The sequence below is a fragment of the Manihot esculenta genome, chromosome 9, assembly GCF_001659605.2.
Source record: "Manihot esculenta cultivar AM560-2 chromosome 9, M.esculenta_v8, whole genome shotgun sequence".
Lineage (NCBI taxonomy): Eukaryota > Viridiplantae > Streptophyta > Magnoliopsida > Malpighiales > Euphorbiaceae > Manihot > Manihot esculenta.
This window is the reverse complement of record NC_035169.2, coordinates 16,466,069-16,489,201: the sequence shown is the minus strand read 5'-3', so window position 1 is coordinate 16,489,201 and position 23,133 is coordinate 16,466,069. Positions and strand designations below refer to the sequence as shown.

Below are 23,133 nucleotides of genomic sequence, written 5' to 3'. Positions count from 1 at the left end.
ATGCTTTCCACATATAGTTTTCATCTCGAATATTTTTCTTCTACCTATGATAATTTGATATTGGATGATTCAGAAGTTGGTTTCAAGTTTCATAGCTAGTATGTTTAAAATTTTTTGGAGCTTTCGTATATCTTAGTTTGTTGAAAAGTAATGCCCTCTTGTGCACGTATCAACTTCTCCCTCTTTAAGAAGATTTGTCCTCAAATCAAGCATAATAGTGAGGAAATGATCGATCGAATCATCAAGCATAATAGTGAGAAAAAGATCAATGTACACATACTCATCTTTGAACTTGTGTTCTTGAGCAACAATCTTAGAAGCAACTTTATTGTCATGACTTTGTTATATTGAAGGAGCTTCTATTTTAACTGCTTGGATTTTTTCAATAAAACAATCCTTTGAATTAGAGTTAGAAGTATCAAATTTTTGCTCAGATTTAACGTCTTCAAAATTATTTTCATATTGGTTGCAACTTGGATTTCTTGAACTTGATCTATTAAAATATTTTATATTTCATCTTCTTAGCTTTATTCCATATGGCAATGTTTGGATTCAGAATCACATTCTTCACTATTTTCAAATTGATCCACATCATTATTAGTGGTTCTTTTATTCTCTTCTTGAATGGCTCTTTCCAAGATCTTCATAAAATCATCATAATTTTCCAAGTATTTTTGAAATGATTCATTGAATCTCCTGCCATCACCTCTTAATTCTTTACTTTCTATCCTAAAATTTTTTTAAAAAAATATATAAATAAAAGAAAATAAAGTTGATCCCTACATGCTCCCTCACGTGTTTCTCTCGAAAAGGTGTTTTACTCTCGTGTTTCACTCACAAGTTGGATGTTACCCTTTTATGAACTCACCACTCAAGCTTTTTACCTATCGTTATTCAACTTAAAAGTGTTGCGCTGTAGAAGTAATACACAATACAAGACTAATAAGATTATAATAATAGGAATTAAACATCGATATCCTAAAACATAAAAGCAAAATCTAGAGGCAAATACGCACACAATAAAATATTAGTATATGATAGTAAAAATATGTCAAAGATGCAATTTAAGAAGTATCATGCACTATATCATCCTATGTGTATGGAATACTAATAAATGAAATGAAGTAAGGATGACAAAGATTAAAAGAAAATGCTAATATGAAAATAAAATAAATTTCTAATGGAAGCCAAAACTGAACCTAGACTATTAACAAATATTCGAAAGGGTTAAACCAAAAGAATATACTCAAAACCAATAGATTTAGACTTATAATATTGTCAATAACTCAAACCAGCAATTTCATCAAAAGTATGTCTTAAATAGATTGCAAAGTAGACTTTTTTTCTTGTATTTAATTTCAAACACAAATTTTCAAGAAGTAATTTTTTTTTTGTTTTCTTCCATAAATTTTTCAAATCTAAATCTTTTTTTTCTTTTGCATTTTTTTTACTAAAACTTTTGATAATATGAAATTTGAGAAGTAAATGTAGTAAAACGAAACGGTAAATAAGCTACCAAAACAAGAAAGTGAATTAACAGCAACTATAACTATGAAATTGAAATTGAACAAGACAACTATGAAGATAGATAAATTTGAATTTATCTATGACCTATACTCTGATACTAATTTATTCGGAACCCTATATTAATAATGCAATCTAAAACTTCATCACAATAATATCAAGTCACACGTCAAGATTAATTATCAACTGTTCTCCCACACTCTTAAATAATTAATAAACAAGAACGTAGACAATCGAACAAGAAAGCAAGAGTAGAATCACCGCAAAGTTACTAACCTCGATAAGATATTAATTCTTGATGCAATACAAAATTAATAAAATTCTCAATAGAATTTTATTAATCAAAGAAAATAATTGTTCATAAACAAGTCTTAATTCATGACTTTTACTTAGAAGTCTTCTAGAACCTTAATCCTGATTGTAAAAGGATTAATTCAAATGTAGAAAATATTCTTGGTCAAACAGCCAAAACTTACTAAATAAGAAATAAAGATATTTTTCCTAGATGAACTTGGAGGACTAATCTCTATATGTGGGCTGGAAGAATTTAGCTTCTTAAATGGACCTAAATATTTAAAATACCGAAATAACAAAATAGGGCCAAATACAATTTGGCTTAAATGGGCTATATGGCCAAAATAGGTTTGCATACCCCAAATGAGTTGGAGTTTATGTATTGCAATTATTTACTTCCTTAGACTCTTTTAGGTGATTGTTAAGTCCTTTAGTAGGTCCCATGTGTCCCAAGTTTGATTGTCCCATTGCTTACTTATTTATGAAGTATCGTGAATATTTTCATACTTTCTAAATATAGTTTTTATTTTGAATACTTTTCTTTCGCCTATAATAATTTAATATTGAATGATTAAGAGTTTGAAGATTCTTAGAGCTCTCATATGCCTTAGTTTATTGAAAAGTAATAGCCCTTGGGCACAAAGAAATATTAATCCATCCACCTCATAAATTTTATTTTCTTCATATTTTTCATATAAATAAAGAAATAATAGTTATTTTATTTAAAAGTTAAAATTTTCTTTATATTAACTTTTCAATTATACCATATTTAATACAAAATGAAAATTTTAAGTTTTATTAAAATAGTAAAATTATTATTGGAAATATATGGATTAAATTAAATGTTAAAAAATAATTTGAATTCTCATTTGAAAAAAAAAACGATTAATAAGAGATTATATTGAAAACAAGATAAAATTAAATCAAATTATAATAATTAATTATATATTAATTATAATGTAAAAAAAAGTGAAAAATCTTTTAAAATATTTAAAAATGGAAAGATAAAAAAAATTATATAATGGAAGGAATATTAAATTTATTTCAAGATTAATTAAATTGAATTGCATTTTTATGATGTTTCAAAATATTGTGAAACAATTATTAAGTTCAATTGTATACTGTATTTAAGTTATTAGGAATATTATAGTAATTGATTTCATATATTTTATATTTTTATATTCAAATTATATATAAACTTGAGTATTTATTGATTACAATGTTAAAATATAACACAATTTGAATTTTTCCTCTATCAAATTATTAATATATTTTCTGAAAAAATGTCTTTTATTTTAGAATCATCAAATAAAAACTTTTTTAGAAGAAAAATTATTGGTGCTTATTAATACTCAAATAAGTAAAAGAAATATTTGTATGCTAATTGATATAGTTTTATAAGATTTATAGGCATATTTTGTTTTTCTTTAATACATAAATTAGACTATAATTAAATAATTTTTATAACTATCATGAGATTCGATTAGGTGATATAAATATTAAGTGCTAGATGGATATTTAATAATTTTATATCTAAATTATATTTTTTAGTTTCATCTGAAATTGTTATAGAAATATTTTATGTTGAATTTGCCTTAAAAATACGACACAATAATTTGTAATTTTAAATTATTTTTATGTCAATTATTATATTCTAAAAATGTAAAATGGCAGTCGGTTAGGGACATATAAATCAAATGTCATAAAAATAAAGTTCCAGTAAAGCTCCTTCACGTCAACTAATGATAGCTAAGCTCACAAGCAAAGAATCCATGCTTTTTCCCCGTTCAACGAGATACACTGCCAAAAACTTTCCAAAAGAAAAAACTTAAAATTTCTGCTGGCTCTCAACAAGGTGCAGGCCCAGCCCAAGTTTAGTTTATTTTTTGCAAGTATAAAGGTGAATGGGATAAATTTATCGCCAAAAAAACATATCAAATTTTATATTTTAATTTATAATTCATAATTATTAAAATTAATTCGATTCGATTTAATAAAAATTAAATAATTTAACTATTAACTTTTTATTTATTAAAATTAAAATAATTATGATTGAATTGAAAAAACAATTAAACTATTCTCATTTAACTAAAAAATATTTTACTCTCACCGATAATTCATCTCAATGACCGCATGCTAAATAAATTTTTTTTAACCGTTTAAATCAATTTATTTCAGTATTTTTTTTCACTTAAATCATTTTATTAAATTACGTTAATATAAAATATTATCAACAAACTAAGTGTAATAAAAAGGTAGAATTGTAATTTAAATAATTAACATTATTAATAATATAATTTATTAGTTAACTTAAATTATTACTTTAATTTTTTATTTTTTAAATAATAATAAAAATATTATTCATATTTTTTAATTATTTAAATAATATATTAATTTTAAACGTTTTATTTTTATCGATTCGAATCTGAAAATCATAATATACTTTTTTTATTTTTATTGATTCAAATATGAAAATTATAATATACTTTCTTTTAAAAATTTAAAAGGGTTATTGTATGGTCTTTTAAAAGCGTGAAGTACAGTTTTCTTAAATTTCTAACATTTAAAAGTGTAAAATCCTAAATCCATTTGATATTTTTAAATTTATTTGTTATCAAGTTGAGTCTGAGATAAAAAAAAAAATTGAAATTTGAAATTTTTTATCCTTATCCTATAATTTAGGGGCAAATTCAGAGTTTTAATAAAATTATAAAGAAATTAAAGACCATCTGGGAACATAAAACCCACCACTTATTATTCCATAAAATCCAGCAGGACTTTATTAACATACCAAACGCATCCTTAGTAGATATTACGTTTCATTCTCTTACATTTCTGAGTTTAAATTTCAATTATATATATAAAAGGAAATGAAATTGTCAATAGGATCCTACAAAAGAAACAAAATTTTGAAACAGAAAGAAATTCCAACTTGTGTTGTCTTCGTAATTCAGTTATGGAGTGAGGGTTGGATAAATGTTGACGTAAAAGCAAAGGCTTGGGTTGCGATAACTCCCACGCCTGCTTATATCCCCACTCCACGCATGAAATGAAATTGCCATGTCAAAAATTCTTCAAATAGAAAAAGGAAGTTAAAGTTTTGTGTTGTCTCCGACATTTTGTTGACGTGGAAGCAAAGCCTTTCCGTTGTGATAACTCACACGCCGCCTTATAACCACTTCATGCTCCCATCGGTCAACTACACCATCACCACTGCTCTCTCTCACTCGATTGCTGCCTTCAACGCTTCTGCTCTCCTTTCAGGTTCTTTCTTCTCATCGTCACAGTAATATTTGCTTCTTTCTTGATTCTTAGACTCTGTATTTCTGTTGTTTCTACTCATTTGATGGATGGGTCAACCGCAAAAGATCTCTTCACTGAGATATTTTACGTTTTGTTGTTTCCCTCTTTCTTTCTGGGTTTAATTGGCACATTTAGGCTGTGACATTGGTGGATGCGGTGAGTGAAGATATGGGTTCGTTGAAGCTCGCTTTCACTCTTCTTCTTCTGAGCTTTATATGTCGATGCTCTGCTGTTGGACTTGATACGACCCTGACAGCACGATTGTCCGTTAATGCTTCTGTTGGTCGGGTTATACCTGAAACGCTTTTTGGAATATTCTTTGAGGTTAGTTTCTCTACTAACAATTTGAGGCATTTCCTTTACTGAAATCTAGTGGCCTTTTCTGTCATTTTTCTTTGAACGTATAATGTATTAAGTTCGATGTTATTTCAATAAATATGCATACCCACAACTTTGATCATTTTCTGAAATGATCTTTGCAGGAGATAAATCATGCTGGAGCTGGTGGGATATGGGGAGAGCTTGTGAACAACCGCGGTAAATTCAAAATCTGTTTGTTTCTAGAGTCTGGAAAAATCTGCAGATATAATGCTTGAATGTCTGTAACTGCAGGATTCCTTTTTGGGTTATCGGTGATATCTTTTGCATTATTCTAATTGCTTACTACTTTTGGAAAGAAATGATGATATAGGATTGGAGGTGATATCTTTTTGTATGAAAGCTAATGCGCTATTTTTGGAATTGTGTATTTGGGTACAAGAACTGTATTTGTTATGTTAATTTTTCCTTCTGTATATGCTTTGATTTGGGCCAGCTACATTTTGATTAATTCAGTTGAATATTTTGTTCCAGCTAAAAGCAAGATTCCTTATTCTTTGTTCTGTAATTTTTACCTATTCTATTTTTTCTTAAAAAAAAAGAAATAGTGTCTGGAAGGAAACTATTAACCAAGGTATTCTGCATATGGATTCTGTTGTAGTACTATGCACTGAGATAGCTTATTGTGCGAAAAAGTTGCTTTAAATTTCAGTGAGAACTGAAAAGTTTGTTGAACACATTAAACACCTAGTTAGTTTTACCTGTCCACTGTTGCAATTGCTCCCTTGCCATCATAAAAATCACTTGAAAGGTTTGCTGGACACATTAATGTCATGAGATCTCATCATATATATTTTATATCAATATTTCTTCCCTTATCATCAGCTATTGCTGCCGCCATTACCCACCAGTTTAACTATGACTATTGCTGGTTCTACCTTCCCCAACATCATGAATCCTCATACTATGAGCACCACCATCACAATCGTTCTTACTTCAGCCATCACTATCACTTCCATCATCTATATCATTCTCAAACTATGTAATTACATTCAGTCTGAAATTGCATTGTTCTAAATTTTATCATGGACAACTTATTTCTAAAAATTGTAAATATTAATGCCAAGCTTTCTGTTTTATCAAATAGAACCTAATTTTAACATTTATTGTTTTTTAAGATTCATTATACTGTAAGGTTAAAAATCAGTTTTCATTATTATGCAATACTCTTGAAACTTTTTGTTTTATTGCTTCTAGGTTTTGAAGCTGGGGGCCCTAATACTCCCTCAAATATTGCTCCTTGGTCTATCATTGGTGATGGTTCATCTCTAATTGTATCTACTGACCGTTCATCTTGCTTTGAGCGTAATAAGGTTGCACTCCGAATGGATGTCTTTTGTGATAGCAAAGGCAACAATATTTGCCCTGATGGTGGAGTTGGTATATACAATCCTGGATTCTGGGGCATGGTGAGAGCCAGCTAGATAATTATTTTATATATGCATCTTTTCTTTTGACTTATGTGAATGATTGGCTGCAGACACTTCAATGAATCTTTTCATCTTTATCCAGATCATTCAAATTATTGTAAAATCAATTTAATTTCCTAAATGAAATTTGTAGGTCATTTTATTGGTAAAAACAGTTTGATAGAGTTTAATCACAGAGATGATATAATTCTCACATTTTTCTATGATAAATTTTTCAATACTCATATTTGTTGTATATATTTTTTTTGTTGCAATTCATTTTATGGTTCTGCTTTTTCATTTCCAGAATATTCAAAAAGGCAAGACCTATAAAGTTGTTCTTTATGTTCGATCATTGGGGTCAATCAATATATCTGTGTCTTTGACGGACTCAAACGGATTGCAAACACTGGCTACTGCCAAAATTATGTGAGAAACATGTTAAAATGTTATGCAATTCTGTTGATATTCTGTGATAAATAGTTTCTTGCAAACTAATAGTATTTTTTGCATGCTTGCAGAGCTTCTGCTTCTGATGTTCTGAACTGGACAAAGGCAGAGGTTCTATTGGAAGCCAAAGGAACAAATCAAAATTCCAGACTTCAATTGACATCATCCCAGAAAGGTGTCATATGGTTTGATCAAGTTTCAGCTATGCCCTTAGACACATTTAAGGTAATTTATTTTTTTCCTTTATCATTGCAAGTCACACAAGAAATTTACCTTTCATGAGCTATTATCTCCTATCCCTATTTTGATCTAAACTCCTTACCTCAATATTTGTCCTTGTGAATTACTATTATATTGTGTTATGCAAGAGGCAAATTAAGATTTACATTCGAAGGTCATTTTTTTTAACTATATGTTCTATATCAAATCAATTTAAATGGATGTTATAATGTAGACATGGATATAAAATGATTTTGCTGTACTCGGTTTTTTGAGATAGGACATCTTCAGAAGATGCCAAAGATTATTTGAATGCAGAACAGGAGAAATTAGCAATTAAGTTCTATTAGCCTTTTGTCCCTTGTGCCCACAACCTACCAACCAATGAAAAGAAATTATAGATTACTTTTTTCAAGAATTCATTACCTAATCCTCATTAGTACAATTAAAATATTAAAGAATAATTAAGGGAATGCTCACGGAGGATTTGACTGAAGATATAACTTAAGTCGGTCATTAACTATTCGAATGTTCACTGTTCTAACCACTATTAATATTTCTAGAAGTAGAATCTTATGATCTTGGATTTGAGAAAGTTACAACATCATAAAAAGAAAAGACAAAATACAGGAGGAATATGTGCACAGAAGAAAAACATGAGATGGGTCTAGGCTGCAGAATCTCATGTCGGTAGATTTAGTGGTGGAATTAAGGTTCCACCAGTCATTGGAAATTTTCCCTCTTTAGAACTGCTCTTCCACTTTACAGAAAATGTTTCTATTTTTGAAAATAATCAAATCCTTCTCTGAAAAAAGAGTAATGTTTTTTAGAATGTATCTAAACTCTCTGAAAATGTACCTAATTTTATGAATGTTAGGAAATGGAATTTCCAAATATGGGCAAATAAGATTTGAACTTTAACTCCAGGTTTGACTCAGATTTCCAATGTCTGATGACTTATAGAGGCTATTGGAGATAAAACTATGAATCTGCTACTCCTTCATGGATAATTTCTTTTCTTGTCATGAAGATAAACCTAGCATTATTTTCTAGTTATTTAAGCAATTTTCATCTTGTCACAGGGGCATGGTTTCCGAACTGAGCTTGTTGAAATGCTTGCAGATATAAAACCTCGCTTTATCAGATTTCCAGGTATATAAGATGAATTTATATGTATGAATAATTTTAAGCTCATATTAGGTTATTTATGTTAAGTTTTCCATATATCTGAATTTCACTATGTAGGCTTTAGGCTTGTGTTTGTAAACTGACTTGCTGAGGTTGAATTTCGGTTGCTTCTTTGTTGGCCATGTTACTTACATGCAATATGTCCTTGTTCTGAATTTTTATGAGTAAATAATAGATACACACGCCTTTCCATTTTAAGCTCTTGCTGCACTTAATGAGGTTTTTCATTGTTGTGCTTGTGTTATGTCATCACCAGCAAGATTTTGTTATCTGAAAAAAAAAAAATAGTATGAAAATTTGAAAGTTCTAACCTTTTTCAGTTTTAATAATTCTTGGGACACCTCCTGTCCTATTTCTTCCTGCACCCTGAACTGCACTACAAACTGGAATAGCAGGTCCACAAGTGAATCAATTGACCATGTCACTTTGTCCATCTTCTTTTTCCAGTTTTCCATATTTTACCTGATCAACCGAAGTTGTATGATTTAATTATGAATTTGCATTAATATTACATGGCCAAGATAGATCTTCCCCCTATTCTATGCTAACCAAATTAAAATTAAATCAAATGAAAGTATAGAAATATTTTTGAAATTATATCTACGTAAAACTTATCTTTGTTTGATGGGGGCAAGTTTTATTTGATAATGGAGCTCAAAACCTTTTTTAGCAGAAGAGATGATGCAAGCTTTTGCTTGGACGCATCACTCTATATTACCTGGGAAGATGTTCTTGAGTTTTCATGTGATATAATATAGGAAAATTAATCAATGAAATGCATGTTTATAATCACCTAAGCCAAAATTTTGGAAAGCATCTCTTGTTCTATGCTTTTACATGAAGAATTTCATTTTCTTTTTAGGAATTGGCTTGATCTTTCCTCGTCTCCTTGTCATCATTAGTTATCAATGCCAGCCACCATTCCAACTAGGATCGACTACAATGTCTTTCATTGATCTAATCAATGGCCTTTGCTAATCAGTGGCAACTAAAGTTCCCTCTCTCTCTGAGATGAAGAATGGTTTGTTGGAGAGGGAAGTTGTCAATGCTCATATTTAACATTTGCATATTCCTCACTCCCAAGAGAGTCTTGCCTTTAAATAAGGCTAAGATTTATATTTGAAGCATTCATGAGAATTGAGAAAATGTAAGGGTCATAGTAATATATGTGATAGGATTAAGCCTGAAAGTGCATTCTTTTGCTGTCAGAATTCTATTGGTATCATGCTTTTTGGCCATTTTCTCTTTCTTTATTTCTTCATGAATTGGCTACTGTGATGGTTAGCTGTGCAATTAGAAAATGTAAATACCAGAAACTATATTGTATGAACTTTGATTTATTGTTAGTTGGAATTGGATGAGCTGGATGTTATGAACACTGATTTTTCATGTATTTAAAAATCTCCAGTGCTAGTCTTGTTTGATAATCAAATTTCTAAAAATTTCAAGCTCATTGTATCATTTATCTGCAACTACATGCACCCTTCTATTGATTAACAGTTAGCATAGCTTTATGGTCTTTGAAAAGGTTTTTGTCCGGCTAAAGCAGTAACTTTTCTATCACAATATTTTAGGTGGCTGTTTCGTTGAAGGTGAATGGTTAAGAAATGCTTTTCGCTGGAAGGAAACAATTGGACCTTGGGAGGAGAGGCCTGGGCACTTTGGTGATGTTTGGATGTATTGGACTGATGATGGACTTGGTCATTTCGAGTTTCTTCAAGTAGGCATCTTATTTTTTATGCAGATTGCACAGGGGGCATGGTTTTCTTTCAAATTTTAATTTCTTCTATTCTATGTTGATTAAGTAGTATTATACAATCAATCAATTGTGCAGCTAGCAGAAGATCTTGGCGCATCGCCTATATGGGTGTTCAACAATGGTAATTTCCATATACTTGATATTTACACTTTTCCTGATGCTTAGTATGTTTGATTTATTCTGCTGTGGTACTTTTGGTATTATGAACTTTGCAGGAATCAGCCATCAGGATCAAGTTGATACGTCAACAATTTCACCTTTTGTACAAGTATGTCTGCAAGTTTGTTACTTAATATTTGTCTTACTGTATGCCGAAAAGTTACCTTGTGATTTGGCAGACTTCTCATATAATTGAAGCTGATTGGTTAAACGTTCTTGCTTAAATTTGACCTGTTCCTGTGTATTAAATCTGTTGAATCCCAAATCGGTTGTGGAAAGGGGTATTGTGCCCCTTATATGGGCTATAGGCACTCCTCCCTCTTGAGCTAGCTTTTGGGGTGAGTTAGGCCTGACCCAAATTTAACATGGTATCAGAGCCTCCCCATCCGATGTTGGGCGTCCCATAAATGTGCCACGCACCAGTAAAAATTCTGGGTGTGGGGGTGTGTTGAATCCCACATCGGTTGTAGAAAGGGGTAATGTGCCCCTTATATGGGCTATAGGCACTCCTCCCTTTTGAGCTAGCTTTTGGGGTGAGTTAGGCCTGGCCCAAATTTAACAAAATCAAAAAGAAAATTGCTATTAATTTATATCAATTGAAAATGGTACAGGGGGGTTCATAGTTCACTATTGATGTGGTTTAGGGGCCTTGACCAACGGATATGATGCCCATGCCACTATTTTTTTTGGGTTGGGTGAGGTGTAGCATCAGTGTTTGTGCCTTTGTGGAGAGGATATGGTGGATGGGATTAGGGTTATCATGAAAATCATTCAGCTTACAAGATTGAAATCCTTTTTTTTTTCTCTGAGATTTAAAGTAGGGTATTTGGGCTTTAATATTTTTTGAAAACTGCACCTTTGAAGGGGATAGAAATCTCGTAAGAGTTAAAGGAGCAGGAAAACCAGAAATAACTTCGAACTTATAAGTCCTGATTTGTTAGTTGAGCTCTTAATGCAGTGCTTAGTTAACAATTTATTTTGTCATTCTCTTAGGCCATTTTTTCATTTCTATTTTCTGCAGTTTGGATCTATAACAATGAATGGGTATGTGCAGAAATTTCTGTTTTCGATGCCTGGATGATGATTCTTTTATGCTAAAGAAAAATAGGAAATTTTCCTATCATTATGAGATTTATGAGTTGCATGGCAACTTTTTGTTATTTTTGTTATTTTCTTTTTCTTTCGTCAAAAGTTTCATGGTAAGTCAATACTAGCACCAAAAATTTCCTGTTAAACCATGTCATTAGCTCCATTTATGTCCAGCAACAGTAAAATTTAATGTGTTTTCCCAAAATAGTTTTTCTTTTCTGGTATATGGCCTTTGTAACTTGTTTCAATTTTAGGAAGCTCTTGATGGTATTGAGTTTGCTAGAGGTGATTCTGATTCTACATGGGGTGCAATTCGAGCTGCAATGGGACACCCAGAGCCTTTTGACTTGAAATATGTAGCAGTTGGAAATGAGGATTGTGGAAAGAAGAATTATAGAGGTTTGCATTATTGCGTATTATTACTTCATCATTTTTTAGTACTTTTATGTGCTGGCACAAGGGTGAACACATGCACAAATCCATTTGCATCAGATAAAGAATCAAATTTGAATGTATATCGAGTATCTTTGTACTTCAAATTGAAGCTAGTTTTTGTTATCTCACACTGTAATGATAGGTGCCATGTGCATATTTTGATTTTCACATGTTTCTTCATAAATTTCTTTTTTAAGACCTTTGAGAAAATAGTTATGGGAGTCTAAAACACTGAAATTATGATTTGTGTTTATGACATATTCTTTTGTTAAGATTCAAAGTTAATCTCATGATATTCCATTGATCTAATTTTGTTATTATATCTCAATGTGTCATTAGCCCATAGTGGACTGTTAGGGTTACATAACCCTAACAGAGAATTTAGAGAAGAATGGAGAAGAAATAGGGAAAGATAAGAAAAGATAAGAAAAGATAAGAGAAAAGCAGAAGAGAATGGGGAGAAAGAATAGAGTAGAATTGAGAGAAGATGTGTTCTTGATTGTTCTGGAGCAGATCTCAAGGATACACTGTAAAGAGTTACATAGCAATTGATAAGTGCGTGTAGCTAACTTCCAGCAGCTCTAACAACTTATTTCTGCCAATTACACCTACTCAACAGACTGAGCCACTATTATTACTGCAATGGATACCATTAACCTCAGCTATTCCTTATCCTTCCAACACCTCTTCTTATAATATGTGACATTGACAAAGATGGTTTTTCTTCACAAAAGTTGTCCCAAATGTATGCAAATGTTATGCTTTCTCTCTTAGAGAGCTCAAATTTATGTATGTTCTGTTGCTCAGGAAATTATCTCAAGTTTTATGAAGCTATAAAGCGTGCCTATCCTGACATCAAAATAATCTCAAACTGTGATGGGTCTTCCCGCTCTTTGGATCACCCTGCTGATTACTATGATTTTCATGTAAACATCTTGTCACTATAATTGTAATGTCTTATGGATATTTTAATGTTTTATTATCCCCTCTTTTATCACATCTTTATGTGTATAATTCAACAGATTCACCTTGTTTCTGTGATTTCTTAACTAGGTCTATACATCTGCCAACAACTTGTTTTCTATGGCACATAAATTTGATCAAACATCACGCAATGGTCCTAAGGTATTCTTCATGTAAACTAATTTTGTATAAGCTGCAGTCATTCGTTGTGATAGATTGTCCCAGTTTCATTATTTGTCAGGCTTTTGTGAGTGAGTATGCTGTGACTGGAAAAGATGCTGGCACAGGAAGTCTTTTAGCTGCACTTGCTGAAGCAGCATTCCTCATTGGGCTTGAAAAGAACAGGTTGGCTGTAGTTGTAGGAACTTGCGCTTATCATGTTTATCAAAGGAATTGGATTTTGTATCTTTCATGGGAGAGGGAGATCAGTAATTCTTCAAGGTTGAAACAATTTGTGAATTATCATGGTTTGTTATTGTGGTAATATTGTGTCTATTTAGAAGTTATATGTATTACTGTGCTAGTGGTGAGCTGGCATATTGTGGTTAGGCAAACTATATGAGATTTCAGCTACAGATGAGGCCAATGTGAAGCCTTCTAAACCCCCTCCATTCCTCTATTCTCTCTAGACCAATCTGCATAAATAAAAAAATTTAGGGGTTTAGACAACTTAAGGTTGATTCTAGTTTAATAATTTACATCCTTTCGGCCAGCCTAACCATAATAATATGTCAACTCAATACCAGCTTGGTATTAATGCTTTCCTCTGCTCATGATTCCTACTGTAGGAGGAAGTATGCAAATTGAAAGGAATTATGCTAATTTCAGCATTTATGAATATCATTTTCTTTTATATCTCTCCTTCCCCCTTCTTCTTGGCCATATTCACTATTAATATCAATATCATAATGTGGACTGCATGAGTTTTCTGTGGCTCCTATAATGTTTTAAATCTTATTAGGCCTTTTTCTGCACCCATCAAAGGGAAATATACTGAGGTCTCTATTTTCTTTCATGGCAGTGATATTGTTGAGATGGCAAGCTATGCACCACTTTTTGTGCATGTCAACGACAGGCGGTACTTTTCTATTTCTTAATATTTGATTATATAACAGGGAATATCATTTTATTTTGTATTTAAATTAATTGAAAAGTTGGCATTGAAGATGGAACCCAGATGCAATTGTCTTCAACTCCTCACAGCAATATGGAACTCCTAGCTACTGGGTGCAACGTTTTTTTACGGAATCAAGTGGAGCAACTCTTCTCAACTCTGTGCTTCAAACAGATGCCTCTGCTTCACTTATTGCTTCTGCAATTAAATGGCAGGACACTGTGAATAGTAAAACTTACCTAAAAATAAAGGTCTTACTTTTTCTTCTTTTCAACTTAAGTATCATCTAATACTCGGCAATGCTTACATAGATAATGTCTGGTAGAAATTTTGGCTCTACAGTTAACTTGTGTTCTGTTTTCATCTGGGCATATGGATATCTAAAACCTAACGACGTTAGAATGTCAACTAACTAGTTTTGTATCTTCTTGATGTCAACAAGCTGCCATTGTTTGGCAACACTCTCGCATACAATAGCATAGTAGATGTTTGAGTTTTCTTGATTAAGCACTCCCTGCCCTTTAGCCACAATGTCTAGATGATTTTCTAGAATTTGCTTTCATAGTTTTCTACCAAAGTGCAAACATGTTAGAATATATTTTATTTATTTTGGGTTGAAGTTACTCATGCTCAGGTAAATACAATTTCAGATTGTGAACTTTGGGAGCAGTACCGTGAATCTCAACATTTCTGTTGATGGACTGGGGCTCAATTCCATACAGGAGTCTGGATCAACAAAGACTGAACTCACTTCTGCTAATCTGATGGATGAGAATTCCTTTACCAATCCAAAGAAGGTACATCGCTGATCCTTCCTATTTTTCCTTCTATGCCACATTGTTTTCTTGTGAATTGCTAGAAGATAATTAGTTTTGATATCATCATATTCTTCCATATTTTGGTGGAACTAAGTTTTTGCATCTTTTTCTTTTTTACAAAGTGGACATGTGTTCGTGTTCAAGCATTCAGCAAATTAAATTTTGAAATTTTTCTGTATTTACTATCATGGCAATAGTTTCAGCCATATAACTCTGCCTACAACATTTTAAATCATCTCGGTGATTTCTTCAATATTTAAAATATACATATCCTCTTATATTATTCATTTCTAGAGCTAGTGTATTCTCTCGTGTGTTATCCAGCATTTTCTTATCTAAGGTACTTACTTATTCCATCCTTGAGAATATTTTAGCTATGATGAAAATGAAGGTGTTTTTGCATTTTCCCTTGAATGTTTTTTCTTCATCTGCCATTTTATTATGCCAGTTTGAGTAACTTAACCATTTTTTAAATAATGTCCTTATCTAACTACAGCCCTCTTTACATTCGTTTGTTTTATGATAAATAAGATATGACGAATAAGATTGATATTTTCTTGAGGATGAAATATCTACTACTAAAGCAGAACGAGAGTTGGTGTGGCTTATATGACGATTAGTTAATGATTAACCTGTTTTGTCTATTACTAACCTGTTTCATCAGTTTGATATCCATGATTGCTAAAATTTCGAGAATACAACACTGCCAAAATTCTCAAGAAGCTGAAAGTACTGCAATTGTATTATTTACGACATAAGAGATTGGAACTACAGATGCTACATGTTCTTCCTTAATGTTTGTGGTTTAAATATTATGTAGGTGGCGCCTCTGCAAACTCTGCTCGACAAGGCCAGCAAAGATATGGATGTTGTACTCTCGCCGAATTCTTTCACTTCATTTGACTTGTTAACAGAATTAAGCAGTATCAGTACCACAGATACTGATTCTTTCTCCAGATCTTCAATTTAAAAACACAAAAACAGAGTTTAATTATATGATGAAAAAAAAAAAAAAGTAATGTTGAAATAATTCTGTGGCCAGCATATTTGCCACTCTAGTTGGCCAACCTTAAATATATACTTGTTTTATCTAATGCATCTTTTTTTTTTTTTTCTTTCGTTTGCTGAAAGTAAGTTTGATAATGGATTTGAACGTGAAGGGTGTTTGTTGATGGTGAAAAAAAAAAAGAGAACAGAGAACGAGCAACTCCTGAGGGTACAGTCTCTCAAGGCTAAAACGGAAGATAATTGAACAGAATGGAAATTGCCAAAAAGTTTTATACAGATTATGTAAACCTTGGAAAACTAGAATTGCAATCAAAAGATGAGAAGAATGAAATCATCAATACTTCAATTTAATTTGCTTGAATTTTCTTGGCCGATCTTGAATTTAATAAAATTTAAAGAAAGCAGTAATGTCAGAAGTACTATGAGAAGTTATTTGAAAAGAAAAAAAAATAAAAAAAAAAACCAATAAGCAGTATTTACCATGTGATTTAGCACTTTTACTAGTAAATGCATGAGGAATTTGTTATTACTGACAAAACGGTGTCATTTCAGAATTAAAAAAAAATAGACAATTTTATCAATGTAATACCGCAAGTGTAATGTGCAACAAAAAGTTTCTCCACCCATCAGTAATTAAAGTAATTAAAATTTTATTAGTAGTTATTATATGAAAATTAAATACAAATTAATCTAATAATTTCCTATTATATAATCGCAAATCAAATGGAAGTTTTTTCTTTTCAATTTCTACTTTGCTCTCCTTCTTAAGTTAATTGTTTTAATTATATAACCAAAATAATCTTGAATTCTTCATATATTAATTTTAATGATTATTAATTTATCAAGATTATCTTTTCATGCCATCTAGGCTAATTATTTAAAGCTTATACAAATTTTCACTTTTGGGTTTATAAATTTTTTTTTTCATGAAAGATCATAAAATTTATATTATATTCACTTTGTTTGGAGGAAGTTTAGCTAAGGAAATAAGAATTTTATTCTTTGTATAGTATTAAATTAATTCTTATTTGATTGGCCATATTTACCAAGTCTTTTAACTTACTTGATATGTTCCATAGTTCTAGTTTTACTGCTCAAGTAAGATTTATCATCTCTATTACTGATTTAATTTGGACTTCAATTTCTCTATTTTACAATTTCTGAGTTTTTCTCTTCTTCCTTGTATTTTTATTTATGTGAAAAAAACTTATTTTTATTATCAGAGTCAAAGTCTATTGTATTGTAAGTGCTTTTTTATGAGTGTTATTCCTGCAATTGCATTTCCAATATAAATTTGGGATTTTTAGAAATTCTCGCAATTTCTACTTCATTTGAGGTTAAGTTGATGTCTTATTTCTATATTGTTCTAACATTTGACAAATTCTACTGCTATATATATGTTTCATCAAATTTTGTACACTGAATCATTAGGGCTTAACACTTCTCACTTTCGTACATGGAAAAAAATCGTATATAAAAGAAATACTGCAACAAAAATAATTAAAAAGGATAAACAATATCAAATAAAATAATTTCACTATTTTTATTGTTAGATTGAAGGGAGGCTTTTCTGTTTTTATGTCTTGTTTTTCTTTGCTTTATTAAATTTGAATTGTTATTAAAATACTGCAGAATCAATTATTAATTTTTATCTAAAATTTATTTGGTTTATATATGTTTTACTGTAATAGCAAGACTTTTCTGTTAAGTTAAAAAAAAAAAATATTTCTTACAATAATTTATACTGAAACAACGATGGTGACGATTATGGAAACGATGGTCATGATGATGCATGTGTTTGCTACATTAAGAGATGAAGTTCTTAGACCTATTACATATAAGTTTGGTGATTTTGCTCAAGAAAAATTACAAGTTAGATTATCAAATTTTAAGATACTTATTCATATTGACGATGAAGTTTGGTGTGGAAAATTTACGAATGAAGGTATTTTTATAAGTCATGTGAGATGCACAAATTAAGGAGTTGGTAAGCTACAAAGAACTCGAATAGAGATGTAGAAGAAATGGTTGCTATAGTATTATACATAAAGCCACAAGATAAATAAATAGAAGAACATAATTGTATATGAGGAGTGGGAAGACAATATCTAGGCCTTTTAATTTAATTCTCCATGCGGTATTTAAATGCCGCCATCCTCTTCTTAAAAAGCCATAACCAGTTGAAGATAACAACTCCAATGAGAAGAAAATGGTTTAAGATAGAGTTTATGTATTGATATCAAATCTTTGTGCTTTTTAGTTTTTTTATATATATTAAATATACATAGTATAGAATTGCTTGGATTCATTAGATAAAACTCACATTAGAGTGTGTGTGGCAAAGAAAGACAAAGTTAGATACATGAATAAAAAGAAAAATCTTTCCATTAATTTGTTAAAGTTTGTTCACTAAATTTACAAGTTATTTATATATACCTGATTGAGAAGGATCTACATGTAATAATAGAGTATTTTGAGATGAACTTAGAAAAAAAAAATCCTTTAAAAGTTTTCCAAGATAATGCATAAGAAATTCTACTTTATAATGTTATAAGTCATATAATTTATATTAGTAATTACACTTTTTAATTTTTCATTTATAGGGCATTATTACTTACGTGATACGAGTTATATAAATTTATATGGCTTTTTAGTATTTCTTTTAAAGATAAAAAATATCATTTAATTGATTAGAGAACCGGCAACAAAGGAGTATACTATAATATGAAATATTCTCAAGTAAGAAATATTTTTAAAGAGATGTTTTAGATTATTGAAATTTAAGTGGGATATTTTAAAATTCACAACTTAGTATTATGTAGAGACTATTTATCGGATCATCTCAACATACACCAAGGACCGCAAGATGTTTGTGATGGAGAGCTAATTAAACATCTCCCTCACAAACATCTTGAAAATTTTTCAGAGTGAAATAATTTTATATCTAATTTAGCTAGGGAGATTTTTCAGAAATGAAAGGAAAATAGAATGCTTATATCAATATTTAAGAAAATATTTTTTTTGAAATATTGGTTTATAATTATAAGGCACTTCTTATATGTGTTTTTTTAGTGTTTTATATTTTTATATAATTGTATTTTCATTTTGCTTTTTAAGCTTATTTTAATTTACAATATTATCATGTGACTAATTTATTTATTCTCCACTAATTATGATATTTACTATACAATATATGGATGTGATCATTTCTGGGATGACTAACATTTAAAATAATTAAAGAAGCACAACTTCAAAAGATAAAGGAAAAAAGAGATATAATGATTAGAATTTTAAGAGTTCTTATGTTGAACAGATATATTCAAAAAATATTGCATTAGTTTTATGTTAGGTAAATTTTGAAAAACATAGTTTTTATGACAAAATTAGCAACTAAAACTACTTCGGTTGCTAAGAAATTCAATTATTGATAAATTATCTGACTGATGTAGCATTTGTCGCAAAAAAATTTAATATCAATGGATTATAAGACAGATTAGCAATGAAAATTTTTTTATCAATTGCTAGAATTTTAGATAAATTAGTGATAAATTTAAAGACAATTAACAATGAACTTCCATCGAAAATTGAAAATTATGAATGAGGGATTGTGAGCCAGCAAAAATGGTTTTAATTAAATTTTAAATATTATTTTATAATTTTAATTCTAATATAATTATAATATTACAACTTCTCACTACTAATTTAAAGAAAAGTATGTTTATGTGACAGTATTATTTTAGAATTCTGTTTCTAATATATAATTATATTGTAAATGGAAATCAATTGTCATATATATATTCAATCTGTACATTAGAATTCTAATCAATATTTACAATAAATATAAAACATTTCAATTTCAATTAATTTTATTTAAATTTAAAATAAAATTTTTGAACAATTAAATGAATGAAAAGTTGAGAATATACATACTTATATTGTGGACGGTGTATGTGTGTTGATTATATAGAATCAATGAGTACGTTTAATATCATCATGATTTTAACTTGTACTTTAATTTTATCACTCATCAAAATGTATACGTATATTTCAATTATTCAAAAAAAGGAAGTGAACAATCTATTTAATTAAATAAAAAGTATTTAATTAAATAAAAGATTAATTGCTAAAAAAGTTCATACTTTATAATGTTTTTACAATTCTATTCTATACTTTAAAAATAACTAATTTAAATCTATACTTTTAAATTTTTAAAAATTACATCTAGATGATAAAATTTCGTTAATTAACTAATAGAGATGCTACATTATTGTCATATTATCATCACATCATTACCACATTATTATAATATAATATAAAATAATTGCTAAAAAATTATATACTTTATAATTCTTTACGATTCTACCTTATAATTTAAAATAGTCAATTTAATCTTGATGTCCACTGGACCTTTGATACCCAGGCAATAGTCGAACCCATATTGGAAGGCCAAGTCGTAACCCCATCAAAACCCAATACGCGAGTCTGTCCTCTAGCACGCAGTCCAGGTCATGCTCGGGCAGGCTAGGCAGAGTAGGACTCGACCCCAATGGAGAGGGATCTAGCTCAAATGACTTGATGGATCAATGGGGGAATAGATCCCTATACATCTAGGATCACGACCGCACGGCGTTGGAGGAAATTAAATAGCCGCTTGATGATAGGAAAGGGCGCAGTACATCCATACGTACGGCCCACATGATAATGACGAGTTGTACTATAGCAGGACGATGGTTACACGTCACCAGAGGACAAAAGGAAAAAGAATAAAGAGAGGTAGGCATGAGCCATCTAGACCCAGTTCAAAAACACATACCCTAATCCTACTCTCCATTGGATTTTAGCTTATAAATTGGCACCGTCTGTGGGAAACGAAGGAAGATTTTTTTATCACTGGAGTTCTCATCTTCATTATACCCATTGAGATCCACATGGCTAATCTCAGCGAAAACCACACCCAAAACACTCCAAATGACCTGAGTAGTGCTCAGGAAGGACAATATTTTTCATTTTCCAACCCCACAGCCCTATTGAACTAGCCACCCGTATTGTTCAATCCCTCGCCAAGCTCGGCAGAGACTATGCCTAGAACCATCCTGTCTGACCAAGAGCTACAAAACATAGCTCTTCAACTCCAAAACACTGCCCATTGGTTGGGGCAAATGTTGCAGCAAAGGGGACTCAGTACCCCATTGAATATGTCAATCGTAGCCGAATGATTCAACATTAATGAACTCCAACCTACCTTGAACCACCAAATCCCTCAACAGGGCAACAGGAGGACAGGTGAAGGAGATGGAGAGACCAACAGGAGAAATGAGCCTGTGGCTTAGAGTAAAGGGCCGAGTGGTGAGGGAGCTTATTGAGAACGACGAAGTTGAAAGCTATTTTTCTGAGCCAGTAGGAAGATCAGAAAGTGAACAGTTGGAGAGAAATTATCGCCTAGAAAAGCGGCCAAGGAGAGAAAAAGCGACATAGATAAGAAACTGGAGAGGCTGAAGGAGTAGCTCCTGACAGAACTAGGGACATGAGAAAATAGTAGCCCCTGCTTCTGAACTCATCCCCATTTGGGAGATAGGTACAATAGGAAACTATTCCTAAAAAGTTCATGATGCCACCAATGGCCGTATACGATGGCATGGGGAATCCTCGAGAGCATGTCTTGAACTACAAGACATTTATGGAGCTATAGACCCATTCTGACACTCTGATGTGCAAGGTCTTTCCTACCACTCTCACCGGATCAGCTCGAGTATAGTTAGCCTGGAAGCAGGGAGCATTAAAAGCTTCATGGACCTAGCCATCGTGTTTATTAGCAGGTCCATTACCGGGGTCTCGGTAGAGAGAAAGACTAGCTGCCTAGAGATAGTCAGGCAAAGGAGAAACGAGTCTCTGAGGGAGTACATAGCCAAGTTTAACTCGAAGGCTTAGCAGATCCCCGAGCTCAATGAAGCTAAAGCAGTAGAAGCCATGCAGAAAGGGACCACCTCCCCGTAGTTCTTCAGCTCGTGGTGTAGAAAGCCACCCACTACCTTAGTAGAGCTAATGAAAAAGGTAGAGAAGTACATAAGGCAAGATGATGCCTCAACCATTAGTAGATTCGCCTGGGAAGTAGGAGATAGTGGGAAGGTTGTGGAAGACAAATGATCTAAAAGGCAGGAGCGGAGGCAAAACAGGGGGCCAGAGGTATTGAACAGGCACTAGTGTGAAAGGAAGGAACAAAGACCATACCACTCCCGGATCCCTAAGGTAATCACTCCCTTGAATGTGTCCAGGGCTGAGGTGCTCGTAGCTGTCCAAGACAAGGACTTTATACAATGGCCCAAGCCCATGAAGGCCGATGCGAATAGAAGAGATCCGGACAAGTACTACCAATACCATTAGACTCATGGCTATGACACTAATGATTGCTACCAATTAATAAATGAGATTGAAAGGCTCATCAAGAGAGGGCACCTCAGGAACTTTGTAAAGAAGTCGAAAGCATAGAGACCTCAACAGAACGCAGTGGCAGAGAAACCCCGTAGACAGATAGGGAGACCAGTGAATGATGGCTCCAGCGGGATGATCAACATGATCGTGGGAGGAACTGGGGTCGTATGAGTAGAAGGGGGAGCCAAACTAATAAAGCAGAAGAAAAGGGTGTTTGGGAAGGAGAAGTAGTAGGCTACAAGGGAAGAAGAGCAGAAGCTGGAGGAGGCCATATTTATTAGGAAAGTCATGCACCCACAATGGTTAGCCAACCCTATACTAGTAAAAAAGAATAATGAGAAATATAGAATGTGTATAGATTTTACTAACCTAAATCAGGCCTGCCCAAAAGATTGTTATCCCCTTCTTGATATTAATAAAATGGTCGATTCCATGGCCGATTTTGATTACTTATCATCCCTAGATGCAATGTCAAGATACTACTAGATCCCCATGGATAAGTCAGATGAAGAAAGACCTCCTTCATTGCCGAAGATGGAACATATTATTACAGGGCTATGCCTTTCGAACTGAAAAATACTGGGGCAACATATC

At 31.7% G+C, this 23,133-nt stretch overlaps 1 protein-coding gene across 1 annotated transcript; it reads left to right on the top strand.

Annotated features, from left to right (window-relative positions):
* Nucleotides 1-4,721: 4,721 nt before the first annotated feature.
* Nucleotides 4,722-16,482, top strand: LOC110623139 (alpha-L-arabinofuranosidase 1). Its single transcript, XM_021768041.2, has 18 exons — nt 4,722-5,082; nt 5,257-5,445; nt 5,604-5,658; nt 6,697-6,908; nt 7,216-7,337; nt 7,430-7,583; nt 8,660-8,729; nt 10,340-10,485; nt 10,600-10,645; nt 10,740-10,792; nt 12,027-12,171; nt 13,015-13,133; nt 13,261-13,332; nt 13,412-13,515; nt 14,192-14,248; nt 14,337-14,535; nt 14,935-15,081; nt 15,923-16,482. The coding sequence occupies exons 2-18, from the start codon at nt 5,290-5,292 to the stop codon at nt 16,070-16,072; spliced, it is 2,007 nt and encodes a 668-aa protein (XP_021623733.1). The 5' UTR covers nt 4,722-5,082; nt 5,257-5,289; the 3' UTR covers nt 16,073-16,482.
* Nucleotides 16,483-23,133: the final 6,651 nt, after the last annotated feature.